The sequence below is a fragment of the Geotrypetes seraphini genome, chromosome 4 (genome assembly GCF_902459505.1).
Source record: "Geotrypetes seraphini chromosome 4, aGeoSer1.1, whole genome shotgun sequence".
Lineage (NCBI taxonomy): Eukaryota > Metazoa > Chordata > Amphibia > Gymnophiona > Dermophiidae > Geotrypetes > Geotrypetes seraphini.
In genome coordinates this window covers 7,056,429-7,070,784 of record NC_047087.1, presented here as the reverse complement: position 1 = coordinate 7,070,784, position 14,356 = coordinate 7,056,429, and the positions used below count along the sequence as shown (strand labels likewise).

Sequence of the window (14,356 nt, the reverse complement as noted above, 5' to 3'; positions counted from 1 at the left end):
CAGTCAAAGATCTGAGCCCATAAATGAGGGCCTAGATGCTCTGGTACAGCTATGGTCACAGAGAGTTCTACAGTATGTTTTTCCTCCCTGGCCCATGATAGGTCGGATCCTATGCTGGATTGTGACTCAGCAGGGAACAGTCATTATCCCAGGACAAGCAGGCAGCATATTCTCACACATGGGTGACGTCACAGATGGAGCCCCGCAGTGGACAGCCTCGAAAGCAAACTTGCTTGAAGATCTTGAATTTTCGAGTGCTGCAACGCGCATGCGCGCGTGCCTTCCCGCCCGAACTAGGGGGCGCATCTCCTGTGAGGGTCCTCAGTTCGTTATTTTCCGCGGAGCCAAGAAGACGTTTTTTTCTTCAGCTCTGCAGGGAAATTTGCCTTCTATTCACCGTGGCTGTTTCTTTTATTTTTAAAGTTCAGTCGCTGTGTATCCTTTTTCTTTTCAGTGTAAAAAATAAAAATTAAAACTTGTTTTTTTTCTAACGCTCCTTTCGTCCGGTCGGTGAGCCTTGGGCCTAGGCCCAACCGCTCACTTCGTTCGACACGGACTTTATTTTTTCTATGTCCCAGCCTCTTACCAGAATCAAGCGCTGTCGTCAGTGTAATCGGGAGATTTCTGTCACCGATCCTCACTATTGTTGTTTGCAGTGTTTGGGTCCAGTCCATTCACCAGAAGACTGTCACAGCTGCTTCACTCTTACACCTCGAGCGTTTTGTCGTAGGTGTGCCCAATTTCGGCAAATTTTTGGTGAGATGGAGCAACCTTCGGATTCGGCCCCGGCGGTGGCCCCGGTCTCTAAAGCCTCGACTGCGATGTCGATGGGGGTCCCGGTCTCAAAGGCTTCGACCTTGGCTTTGGCTGGAGCTTCGGTCTCGAAGGCCTCGACCGCGACTTCTACTCCTGCACCGACTTCGACACCATTGAAGGTCTCGACAGTGGCCTCGGTGAAGAAGTCATCGGTGGGTAAGTCTCCTGTGTCTCTTTCAAGTGCTGTACCTAAGAAACCACCAGAGTCCTCTTTGCGCCCTCCATCTAAGCGTGCTTCCAAGATAAGGGAATACTCACCTTTTGAGGTCGCCCTCTTTGGAGCGCACTGCTGCACCTATGAGATCAGATCCTTCTGTCTCGGTGCTGATGCTCGAGGACATGCTCAAGTCCATCTTGACCACTCAGATATCCTCCATCATGGCTCAACTGGTCCTGTCCTCGACTCTGCCTCGGGTAGACCAGCCTGTGACTCAACCGAATCCTCCAGTCCTCGTATCTCGAGGCAGGTCTCATGCATCGAAGCGATTGTCCTCCAGTGATTCTTCACCTGAGTTGCCTCGTTCGAAGCACCGCTCGAAGCATTCGAGGCATCTTGCTTCTAAGCTTCGTCGTGAGTCTTCTGCAGTGCATTCTTCTCTGGATACCGAGACTTCTCTGCCTCGTTCTTCCACCTCGAAGCACAGGTCTCGACTGTACTCTGCCTCGACCCGAAGTCCTTCCAGGTCGAGGACTCCTCCTACGAAGCCGGCTCGCCGGGACTCTTCTCCTCAGGCTTCGACTCATTCTGTGCCTCGCACCCTGGGTACTTCTCCATCACGGAGCCTGAAGCGGAAACATTCCATGACTCCACCTCACAGTGCAGCTTCTTCTGTGACTATGCATCTCGAGTCTGAACCAGTCTCTCAATACTCTAGGGAGGCTTCTTCCTACTCGATGGTTCCAAAATCTCGTAGTCCCTTCTCCTGATAAAGCCTCTGATTCCAAGTCAACTTCCTTTGCCAAGTTTGTGTTTGACATGGGACAAGCTCTCAAACTGGACCTCCATTCAGACTCCAAATATACTCCTGAATATTTGGCAGACATGGAACTTCCTCATCCACCTAAAGAGTCTTTAAGATTGCCTATGACTCCAGTTCTTATACAGACTTTTATTCGTAACATGGAGACTCCTTCCATCACTGCTATTCCATCTAAGCTGGAATTCTGTTATCGCACTGTTCCATGTAAGGGGTTTGAGAAGTCCCAACTCTCTCATCAATCCTTGGTGGTGGAATCATCTTTGAAGAAAGTCCATCCTTCCAAAATCTATGCTGCAGTCCCTCCAGGCAGGGAGGGTCGTACTATGGATAAGTTTGGTCGCCGGTTATACCAAAATTCGATGATGGCCAATCGGATTCTTAACTATAATTACATTTTCACCAATTATTTCAACCATTTTCTCAAATTGTTGCCTTCTTTTTATCCGGATGTTTCCAAAACACGTCTTTCTGAGTTCAAGCAAATCCTCAAGACTCTTTCTCAGTTGAGACTCTTCATGTTGCAAGCCTCATATGATGCTTTTGAATTGTCTTCCCAAGTCTCTTGCCTTTGCTGTAGCCATGCGTCGACTGGCATGGCTATGTATTGTTGACATGGATCCTAATCTCCAGGATCGTTTGGCAAACCTACCTTATCAAGGGAATGAGTTATTTGATGACTCTATTGAAGCAGCCACTAAGCGTCTCTCAGAACATGAACGCTCTTTTGCTTCTCTCATTCGCCCTAAACCCAAGACTACACCAGCTAGGGCGTTCAGCTTGAGCATTCCAATCTCCCTCTTTCAGAATTCTCCACTTCCCATAGGGGGGTCGCCTGTCCACTTTTTATCATCAGTGGGAGCTCATCACCTCAGATCTCTGGGTTCTTACCATCCTACGAGAGGGATACTCTCTTCGCTTGCTTCAGTTACCTCCAGATCACCCTCCAAGAGAGTGTCCTTCCAATCAATCACAACTTCCCCTTCTTCTTCACGAAAACCGGGCTCTTCTTCGAGCTGTTGAGGAGATTCCTCTTTCCCATCGGAACTCGGGATTCTATTTCCGCTACTTTCTGGTTCCAAAGAAGACGGGGGGATTTGCGACCTATTCTGGACCTCAGAGCTCTCAACAAATTCCTAGTCAAAGAGAAGTTTTGGATGCTCTCTTTGCTGACCTTGTATTCCCTGATGGATCAGGGAGATTGGATGTGCTCGCTGGATCTCAAGGAGGCTTATACTCATATCCCCATTCATCTAGCCTTTCGCAAGTACCTCAGATTCAAAGTGGGGAATCTTCATCTGCAGTACAGGGTTCTTCCTTTCGGCTTGGCCTCATTCCCCAGAGTATTCACAAAATGTCTGGTGGTGGTAGCTGCAGCTCTTCGCACCCAAGGTCTTCAAGTATTTCCTTACCTGGACGACTGGCTCATCATGGCCCCCTCTCTTCCAGGGGTTTTTGCAGCGACCCAACAGACTATTATATTCCTACAAAGTCTGGGGTTCCAGATAAACTTTCCAAAGTCTCAGTTAACCCCATCTCAATCTCTCCAGTTCATTGGGGTAACTCTGAATACTGTCCACCTGAGAGCATACCTTCCACAACCACGTCAGGATACTCTTGTTCGTCGTTGTCATCAAGTCTCTCGTCTTCCATCCATCTCTGCTCGGCAAATGATGGTTCTACTCGGTCACATGGCTTCTACAGTTCATGTGACTCCTTTTGCCAAACTTCACCTTCGCATTCCTCAGTGGATCCTGGCATCTCAATGGCAACAAGCCACGGATCCACCATCTCAACAAATTACAATAACTCATTTGTTGCAGAAGTCGCTCCGTTGGTGGATGCTCTCTTCCAATCTTTCCAGAGGCTTGCTATTCCACCACCTTCCTCATCAGAAGGTTCTCACAACCGATTCGTCCGCCTATGCCTGGGGAGCCCATGTCGACGGTCTCCGTACTCAGGGTGTATGGACTTCAACAGACCGTCAGTGTCATATCAATCTGTTGGAACTCAGAACGATCTTCTATGCTCTCAAAGCTTTTCAGCATCTCCTCCACGACATGGTGGTTCTTGTTCGGACAGACAACCAAGTGGCCGTGTATTATGTCAACAAACAGGGAGATACGGGATCTCACTCCCTCTGTCAGGAAGCTCTGAAGCTGTGGAATTGGGCAATTCTTCACAACATCTTCCTCAGAGCTGTTTACATTCAGGGTCAACGCAACTGTTTAGCGGACAAACTGAGTTGTCTTCTACAGCCTCGCGAATGGACACTCAATTCTCCCACACTTCGTCAAATATTTGCCCGCTGGGGGACCCCCCAGATAGATCTTTTTGCATCCACCCTCAACTTCAAGCTACCTCAGTTTTGTTCCCGTATTTACACTCCTCAACGTCTCGAGGCGGATGCGTTTCTCCTGGACTGGAGGGCTCAGTTCCTTTATGCCTTTCCTCCATTTCCTCTGATTCTCAGGACTCTAGTCAAATTAAAGTCAGAACATGCCACCATGATTCTGATAGCTCCTCGGTGACCCAGACAAATGTGGTACTCTCTTCTACTTCAACTCAGCACTAGGGAGCCTCTGCTTCTGCCAGTTTTTCCTTCTCTGCTCACTCAGAGTCAAGGGTCCTTGCTTCATCCCAATCTGCAGTCTCTACACTTAACAACTTGGTACCTTTCTACCTAACAGACTCTTCTCTATTTTCTCAGTCTGTTCAGGATATTTTACTTGCTTTCAGAAAGCCGTCCACTCGTCAATGTTACGGCCAGAAATGGACTAGATTTTCAGCTTGGTGTTCCACACGTCAGCTGCAACCAATGTCTTCCTCCTTGGCATCTGTTCTGGACTTCTTGTCACAATCTGGACTTCAATCTACATCTATTCGAGTCCATCTCAGTGCTATTGCTGCTTTTCATCAGCCTCTGGAAGGGAAACCTCTCTCTGCACATCCCGTGGTTTACCGCTTTATGAAAGGACTTTTTAATCTTCATCCACCACTTAAACCGCCTCCAGTGGTTTGGGATCTTAATGTTGTTTTGGCTCAACTGATGAAGCTCATCTCAAGTATCTCACTTGGAAAGTTGTATTCCTGATTGCCCTCGCATCTGCTCGGAGAGTCATTGAGTTACAAGCTTTGGTTGCGAACCCACCTTTCACAGTTTTTCACCATGACAAGGTGGTCCTCCGTACTCATCCCAAATTCTTACATAAAGTGGTTTCAGAATTTCACATCAATCTATTGTGCTGCCAGTATTTTTTCCAAAGCCTCATTCTCATCAGGGAGAAGCGGCACTTCATACTTTGGACTGCAAACGTGCCTTGGCTTTCTACCTCCAACGCACTCAACCTCACAGAACATCTCTTCAACTTTTCATCTCCTTTGATCCAAATAAGTTGGGTCGTCCTATCTCGAAGCGTACCATTTCCAACTGGATGGCTGCTTGCATCTCTTTCTGCTATGCTCAGGCTGGTCTTCCTCTGCAGGGTCGAGTGACGGGCCACAAAGTTCGAACTATGGCGGCATCTATAGCTTTCCTCAGATCAACTCCTATTGAGGAAATTTGCAAGGCTGCCATTTGGTCCTCGGTTCATACTTTCACCTCTCATTACTGTCTGGATACTTTATCCAGGAGGGATGGACATTTTGGCCAATCTGTTTTGCAAAATCTGTTTTGCAAACTGCCAACACTCCCTCCATCCCATTTTGCTTAGCTTGGAGGTCACCCATGTGTGAGAATATGCTGCCTGTTTGTCCTGGGATAAAGCACAGTTACTTACCGTAACAGTTGTTATCCAGGGACAGCAGGCAGATATTCTCACAACCCTCCCACCTCCCCTGGTTGGCTTCTTAGCTAGGTATCTGAACTGAGGATCCTCACAGGAGATGCGCCCCCTAGTTCGGTACAGCAATCGAAAGTTCAAGATCTTCAAGCAAGTTTGCTTTCGAGGCTTTCCGCTGCGGGGCTCCGTCGGTGACGTCACCCATATGTGAGAATATCTGCCTGCTGTCCCTGGATAACAACTGTTACGGTAAGTAACTGTGCTTTCTGGTGGCTCCAGATTGATCTCACAGACAGTGGTATTCAGATTCAATGTGACTTGCCTTTGGCTGTGGGCTTTTCCAGACCTTGTCTCTCAGGGTCCAGTCTGTATGGAGGATCCTGATCGCTTTGCTCTTATGGCATTGCTATTTAGCACGAAGCATTAGAGTGCAAAGGATATTCTGATGTTGTCATTTCTACTCTTCTGAAATCTAAGAAGAGACAATCCATGCAGAGCTTACACCTTGAATGGAGAAACTTTAACTAGGACTACAGCAGAACGAGATTTAGGAGTAATCATCAGTGCAGACATGAAAACTGCCACTCAAGTGGAGAAGGCTTCATCTAAGGCAAGGCAGATAATGGGTTGTATCAAGAGAAGTTTCGTCAGCCGGAAGCCTGAAGTCTTAATGCTGCTGTACAGAGCCATGGTGAGACCTCATCTGGAATATTGTGTGCAATTCTGGAGGCCACATTACCGTAAAGATGTGCTCAGAATTGAATCGGTTCAGCGGATGGCCACCAGGATGGTCTCGGGGCTCAGGGGTCTCTCATACGAAGAAAGACTGAACAAATTGCAGCTCTACACTCTCGAAGAACGTAGGGAGAGGGGAGACATGATTGAGACATTTAAGTACATCATGGGATGTGTCGAGGCGGAAGATGATATTTTCTTTCTCAAAGGACCCTCAGCCACAAGAGGGCATCTGCTCAAACTCAGGGGAGGGAAATTTCATGGTGACGCCAGGAAGTACTTCTTCACGGAAAGAGTGATAGATCATTGGAACAAGCTTCCAGTGCAGGTGATCGAGGCCAGCAGCGTCTCAGACTTTAAGAATAAATGGGATACCTACGTGGGATCCCTACGAGGATGAAGATAAGGAATAGGGTCACTAGGGAATAGACTTAAGGGGGTGGGTCAGTAGAGTGGGCAGACTTGATGGGCTGTGGCCCTTTTCTGCCGTCATCTTTCTATGTTTCTACCTACGCTAGGGTGTGTGGAGCTATATTCTCTTCCAGTTTCAGTGGTGCTAGTCTTTCTCCAGGCGGACCTTGATAAGGGCCTCACCGTAACTTCCCTTCGGGTCCAAATCACTAGGCTTTCTTGTTTCAGAGCCCAGGACCATAGTCCTTCACTTGCGTCTCTGTCTCTGTCTCTCTCTCTTTCTCTCACTGTCTCTATCACTCTCTCTCTCTTATATTTCTTAGTGAAATTGCAGGGCATTGATGGATTCCTCAAGCGAAAAAAACAGTTGTTAAGTGTTTGGAAAAGCATATATGCAAATATTATTATCATAAGCTCAAGTCAAATCTTTAATGTATTTGTTTACCTCGAGTACTTTAATGAGGGAAGTTAAGGTTCCTATAGGGAGGTTATTAGGGTTATGTTTTGGTTGGTAGGATAAATAATAAATAATAATTTTATTCTTGTATACCGCCATACCCAATAAGTTCTAGGCGGTTCACATCAGTTAATTACGATCCGCGATGACACACGGATTTACAAAATTTTAACAAAGTTACAAGCAACGGAGAAGGGAGCGTGGGAACACTTTAACAGAGTTTTAGCAAAGGTACAAGCAATAGCGAAGGTAGGGTTGGAAGGTATGAGATAAAGAGAGAGGTTAATAACTTTTAGTTCAGTTGCTGGTGGAGTTAGATCAATTGAACATAAGAATTGCCTTCTGGGTCAAAGACCCTTGCCCTAACTGAGACTAGCCTTACCTGCATACTTTCTGGTTCAGCAGGAACTTGTCTAACTTTATCTTGAATCCCTGGAGGGTGTTTTCCCCTATAACAGCCTCCAGAAGAGTGTTCCAGTTTTCCACCACTCTCTGGTTGTAGAAATGCTTTGAGGGGCTATATAAGAGTTCAGGTCCTTTCTGGCATCCTTTTGTTAAAGGAGCAAACAATTTAAGGCATGGGCTGTTTGGGGGGAGAGATAGATGGAAGAAGAAGGGGGATTGGATGTTGATTTTGTTCCTCACTAGATATATGGGTTATATGTTTGTTTGTAATGACCTAACTTGTGATGCTTATTGGAGCATTGTAGAAAATGTTCGGGGATGGTGAGGGGATTGAGGGTGATTAGAGATGCTTTGTGTCGCACATCATACCAGGAAGGTACAGAATATATCTCATCTCTTTTTTTTTTTTTCCCCAGAGATTTCCTGATTGAAGAGGAACACAAAGAAGAGAGAGGTTCCGAGTACTCAGATGAATTCCTCCAGCCGTTTCTTGATAGGAAGTATGTTTTGGCTACCATAATTTCTTTTTTCTCTTTTTTTGAGAAGTAGCCAAATGGGGCAGTGATTAAAACTAGCAGCATTGGGTTCAACTGCCCCAACCTGCCAAGTGGTTGGAGATTGGGAATAGGGCCGGTTTTCCTGCTTCAGTGCAAGTTTCCTGTACCAGCGATGCTGTTCTCATGTGCTACAGTGTAATTGTTATAATGAATTGGCACATATTGATATCCCATTTCTCCTGGAGGTATGCCTGGCCAGGCAGGTTTTCAGGTTACCCATAATGAATATGCATGAAGTAGCTTTGCATATAAGATTCATTCTGTGCAGATGTACCTCGTATGTGCCAAAAGCCTCCAGAACCAAGGTGGGAAACGCTGGTTTAGATTGAAACCCTCCTTTTTGAAATAATTATCCTCTTCATTTATTGTAATACCATTAGGACACTTTGGGTGTGTGGGCAGTTCCAGTATATACATCCCACTGCGAGCACCAGCTGTAAATTACTCACATGGTCAGATAATGCTTAATAGCATCACATTGTAACTTGTGTACCAGTAACTTGCACTGACCCTACATTTCAAGCGTTAAGATTAAGCACAGTAAATGTTTTACCTACTTGGACTCGTAACTACTGCTTCCCTCGCTCTGCTACTGAGTGTGCAGTCTGTGAGGTACTGTAAGCAAGGAAATTTGCAAGGTATGAAAGAAGAAAGGCTGTAGTATGTTTCAGAGATTGTCGGTTCAGGAGAGCTGCACTTAACGATCAATCTGCTCATCCTAATTGTTAAATTGATGTCCACAAGCTGTGCTCAGTCTGCAGAGACTCATCCTTTTAGACTTTTGAAAAAGCGTAGCAATGACAGTAAAATCACTCTGTACTTAAAATCAGGTCCCTCAGAACTTACAGAGTGCTTTTTAAAATCACAGTAGGATATCCAGCAAAAAGAATGAGAACCCCAAAGTAAAAAAGAAGCCAGGACCAAAGCCAGGCTGGAAAACGAAGATTAAATCTGAAAGGTAGGTAAGTCCGGTGTCAGTAGTAGTGAGCTTGGATGCTGGTCCATTAGGAGCTCTATATATGCGCTTTATGTCTCCATTCTAGGGAGGAATTGCCGACAATTTACAAGTGTCCTTACCAAGGATGCACTGCTGTATACCGTGGGGCAGATGGGATGAAGGTAAGATCAGGAAACTTTGTGCTCTTTGACATATGCAGTGGCTTCCTGTGTATTTTCATAATACAAGCATCAAGCCAAAGCTTCAGGAAAGAAAGAAGCCTTATTTGGTAGCAGAATACCACTAGAAGTCAGGTGTTGCCATTTTGGATTATGGTGGCACCAGAGATACACATTTCTTTTTTTATGTTTGGATCAGGGGTTGTTGAGGTGCAGGGTTTGGGCTGGAGCTTGCCAGATCAGTTTCTCAACTTCTTTAAGCCAAGTACCCCCTAGGTCTAACAAATATCAATGGAATACCCCTGCCTAAGCTCCGTCCCCTCTCTCCCTTACTTGCTTGAGCCGCACTAGCTTCCTTCAGGGTCGTCCAGCTATGCTGCTCCTTCTGCATTCAGCAGCACTTGTTGCAGGGATGCGCGGGCAGCGGTTCACTAGAGAATGGCATGGGGACAAACTTTTTCCCCATCCCCACGAGAACTTATTTTCCTGTCCCAGTGAATTCTTTCCTTGTTCCTGCTCCATGCCTGCAAGCTCTTACAAATCATAAGTGTTCGAAGCTTGTGTGGTTAAGGCGCAGCTTATGGGTCAAGGACAGTGACAAAACTTGTGGGGACGGGAGAGGGAAATTGAGTTCCTGCGGGGATGGGGAAAAATTTTTCCCTGTGTCGTTCTCTAATCTTAACTATTGATATACTTAAAATTTGCTGTATACTGACACATTCTTATTTCAAAAACCCTCTTTAACCCCCCAGAACATGAAACATTAAATCATTGCTAGAGTACAAGGACTTTTATAAGGTAGGACCTGGGGGGGGGGGGGGGGTAGGAGGGCAGAGTGACAGGTGACCCAGGGGAAGTGCTTCCATCAAGGTGGGGTTGGGGGGGTAGTTTGACCAATTTCAGTTCTGGCTCATGGATTTGGTTGGAAACAACTGCCCATTTCGGTCTGTCGGTCATTAGTATGTCAAATAACATTCAAAATATCTTGGATCATTCACCGCATACTTTATGGAAACTCTGCGGCCCCAGTCATCCAACTCTTCTCAGTAGCATGGTCTACTTCCCGCAGAACCCTCAACCGGATGCTACTAAATCTCCCATCCACTAAAGATCTTCACTCTAAACGAGTTTTCCACTCCATGCTTAGGAGTCAAAATTTGAAATGGCCTTACAGAAAAGACCAGAACTGAACCTTGGCACGTCAACTTCCAAAGAAAACTGAAAACCCATCTGTTCGATACTTAATCTACTTTACCCTCTCTTCTCTCCCTTTCCCTTCCTCCCTCCCCTTTTTTTCTCTCCCTCCTCTTTCTCTCCCCTTACCTCTCATTACAGTTGCCTTGAGCCTGCATAGGTATGAGTGATGCACAAATAGAAGATTAGATTAGATTAGTATGTACTGATCTGGAGGACAGAAGAATGCCAATACACATTAAGTAGAAGGGAGGACAGGACAGAGAAACTGATGATAAAGACCCTAGAGCCTATCCAGACTACTATCATTTCTGTCCTCACATCACCACCTTTACTGAAAGATCATTCCACAAATCTACAACCTTTTCCATGAAGTATTTCCTTAGGTTACTTAGGAGTCTTATGCCCCTTCATTCTAGAGCTTCCTTTCAATTGAGATTCTGTTATTTAAATACATCATATCTCCACTCTGCCATTTTCCTTCCAAAGTATACATATTTAGATGTTTGTCTGTCCCTATATGCTTTATGATAAACACCACTGACCATTTTAGTAGCTGTCCTCTGAACTGACTCCATCCCTCTTTGTATAATTTGAGACTGCACGTTCAAAAAAATATAGAGTCCTCTCCCTATGCATAGGGTGACAGGAAAAGGAAGAAGGTGTGAAGTAACTGAGCAGACATCTGCTGTGTTAGATGTCCATGAGGGGGCATCTGGAATTTAGCAGCCCTAAGAGACAAGATTGATTTAGAATCTGCAGTATGCAGAGGTCATAAGGAAGGGTCTAGCACAAAGCAATGGAATACATTTCATTAACTTTTCTTTTAGTGCCTTATGATTTAACATCTTGGACTGTCTGTGTCTGTATATGGCCGTTTGGTGGGCTGGGGAGGGCTTCAATGGCTGGGAGGATATAGATGGGCTGGAGTAAGTCTTAACAGAGATTTTGGCAGTTGGAACCCAAGCACAGTACAGGGTAAAGCTTTGGATTCTTGCCCAGAAATAGCTAAGAAGAAAAAAATTAAAAAATTTAAATTGAATCAGGTTGGGCAGACTGGATGGACCATTCGGATCTTTATCTGCCGTCATCTACTATGTTACTATGTTAGATAACTGGGTAAGATATAGGAGTCAGTATCTTAAACTGATAATTTCATAGGTAACCAATGCCTGATTGAATAATTTTCAGAAACACATCAAGGAACATCATGAAGAGGTGCGTGAAAGACCCTGTCCACACCCTGGCTGTAACAAAGTGTTTATGATTGACCGTTACCTCCAGCGACATGTCAAACTTATACACACAGGTAACGGAGGAGGAGGATGTGCACAGGGAAGCGGGGTGGCATACATGATGGTTAGAAATTAAACATGTGTTCAAATGCCCTCTGGTTTGTCAACAGCCCCTTTAGCTTTCAGTTCTGTTGCAACACAGCTTGTTCCTCATGGTGTTGACTTTGGCTTAATAGATGCAGTAGAATGAGAATCTACGTTTGCTGTCTAGGCTTATTGATTGTTCATCTCTTTCTAGAGGAACGGAATTATATTTGTGATCAGTGTGGACAGACTTTTAAACAACGTAAACATCTTTCAGTGCATCAGATGCGTCACTCGGGAGCAAAGCCCCTCCAGTAAGTAGCATGTCACGTGATGTCTATGTAGAGGCATTTGTTATGCATCTGGATTTGTGATAGATCTTGGCATAAAGACACCGTCTGCTGTTGGACCATGTTGTCTAACACTGTACTTTCTGCATTTCCCTTACCTTCAATTACATTATGTGCAATCTTATATCCTGCCAAATGCTCGCAAATAGAAATTGGTACGACGAGAGAGGTGATTAAATTTGCAGACGATACAAAGTTATTCAGAGTAGTGAAGACACAGAAGGATTGTGAAAAGCTGCAACGTGACATAAACACGCTCGAGAAATGGGCTGTGACATGGCAAATGAGGTTTAATGTGGATAAGTGTAAGGTGATGCATGTCGGTAACAGAAATCTTATACACGAATATAGGATGTCCGGTGCAGTACTCTGAGAGACCCCCCAGGAAAGAGACTTGGCAGTACTGGTCAAGTCAATGAATCCGTCAGCGCAATGTGTGGCGGCGGCGACGAAAAGGGTGAACAGAATGCTAGGAATTCAAGTTTCAAGTTTATTTGTTCTTAATGAATCGTCTATTAAAATTGCTAGGTGATGTACAACATAATAAAATATACAAATAAAATATAGGTGTTAACAAAAATAACTTTTGTTATGGGTTAAAACTCACAAGAATTGTGTGGGGAAGTGGGGAAAAAGTTACAATGTTTGGATAGGAGAGAAGAAAAAACATAAAAGGAAAGAACAAAAAAGGGGGAGTAATTTTGACTGCTTAAGTAAAAATCAATAATTAATATGCTAGGAATCATAAGCATCTTTAAATAGAAATGTTTTTAGAGTTTTTTTAAATAGAGTTAAATCTTTTAATTCTCTAATTATTAAGAAGGGGATCACGAACAGATCAGAGAAGGTTATCATGCCACTGTACCACCCCCACCTGGAATACTGCTTCCAGCACTGGTCGCCGTACATGAAGAAGGACAGAATTACTCTAAACAATCCAGAGAAGAGCGACTAAAATGGTTAAGGGGCTGGAGGAGTTGCCATACAGTGAGAAATTGGAGAAACTGGGCCACTTCTCCCTTGAAAAGAGGAGACTAAGAGGGGACATGATCGAAACATTCAAAATAATGAAGGGAATATTCTTAATAGATAAAGACAGGTTGTTTTCCCTCTCCAAGGTAGAGAGAACGAGAGGGCACTCTCTAAAGTTAAAAGAGGATAGATTCCGTACAAATGTAAGGAAGTTCTTCTTCACCCAGAGAGTGTTAGAAAACTGGAACGCTCTTACGGAGGCTGTTAAAGGGGAAAACACCCTCCAGGGATTCAAGACAAAGTTAGATAAGTTCCTGCTGAACCAGAACGTACACAGGTAAGGCTAGACTCAGGGCAGTGGTCTTTGACCTAAGGGCCGCCGTGGGAGCGGACTGCTGGGCACGATGGACCACTGATCTGACCCAGCAGCGGAAATTCTTATGTTCTTAGTTCTAGGTGGGATGCAACCAGCATATCAGTACAAAGAAATTAAATATAGTATCATTTCTTGTACAACCCCACTCTGTTCCTGAACATTCGTGTAGTCAATCCCTTCTTGTGAGATCACTTGTAGGAAGCTTCATTTGCAGTTTGCCTCCTCTCTTACCTCTGGACTGCCCTGCTATTCTTCAGTTGTCTTCCTACAAGCAAGCCAGTAGGAGCTTGTCTTTTCTGCTCGTGTTTATTTCTCTTTAAATTCAGTCTTTTTTCGATATCTCCTTTCTATGCTACAGAGGATCCCCTTGGGGGACAGCTGTGGCTGCAGGAGACCGCAAATTCTGAGGCAAATGAAGTTTCTTGTTTCAAGGGGGTTGGCTGCTTTGCAGTGCACCCACTTGAACAGTCTGCATTCACAGTTTGGGAGCATAGCTCGTCTCAGGTTTGACTGCTAGTAGGTTTGAGCGCAGGCTGCGTGGCTCCAGGGAAGGTCATCCAGGATTGGGGCTGACTAGGTTCCACCCCATGTTTGTGTGTGTGGGCTCTGAGGGGGTGAGGGTCTCCCACTGGGACATTAGGCCGAGAGGCAGTCGGAAGAAACAGGCAGTCTAGTTTGTAGGCTTGTTGAGGCAGAGAATCTCCCTGTATGCTGTTTCAGCTTCCATTTTGCATCTCCCAGCACACAGCATGACACAGTAAGTAATGGGTTGACAGTCTGAGAGATCAATTTTGGGGTTTCTTCAAAATCGGGTTTTTGGGGGGGTAGTGGTTAATCCTAGGTTCCCCAACCTCAAAAATCCTAAAATCGCCATTTATTTTTCAGTGTG

The 14,356-nt window shown here is 45.1% G+C and overlaps 1 protein-coding gene across 3 annotated transcripts in view; it reads left to right on the top strand.

Moving 5' to 3' along the window:
* Positions 1–14,356, top strand: part of ZNF276 (zinc finger protein 276) — a 50,258-nt gene that overhangs the window by 23,658 nt on the left and 12,244 nt on the right. Inside the window, exons 6-10 of one of the 3 annotated variants that reach the window (XM_033940383.1) lie at positions 8,000–8,083; positions 9,012–9,098; positions 9,184–9,259; positions 11,642–11,759; positions 11,984–12,083. In XM_033940383.1, the coding sequence (XP_033796274.1) occupies positions 8,000–8,083; positions 9,012–9,098; positions 9,184–9,259; positions 11,642–11,759; positions 11,984–12,083 (465 nt within the window). Of the gene's footprint in view, positions 1–7,999; positions 8,084–9,008; positions 9,099–9,183; positions 9,260–11,641; positions 11,760–11,983; positions 12,084–14,356 lie in introns of all 3 variants that reach the window. The other 2 variants (XM_033940382.1, XM_033940385.1) reach the window with 2 other exon arrangements.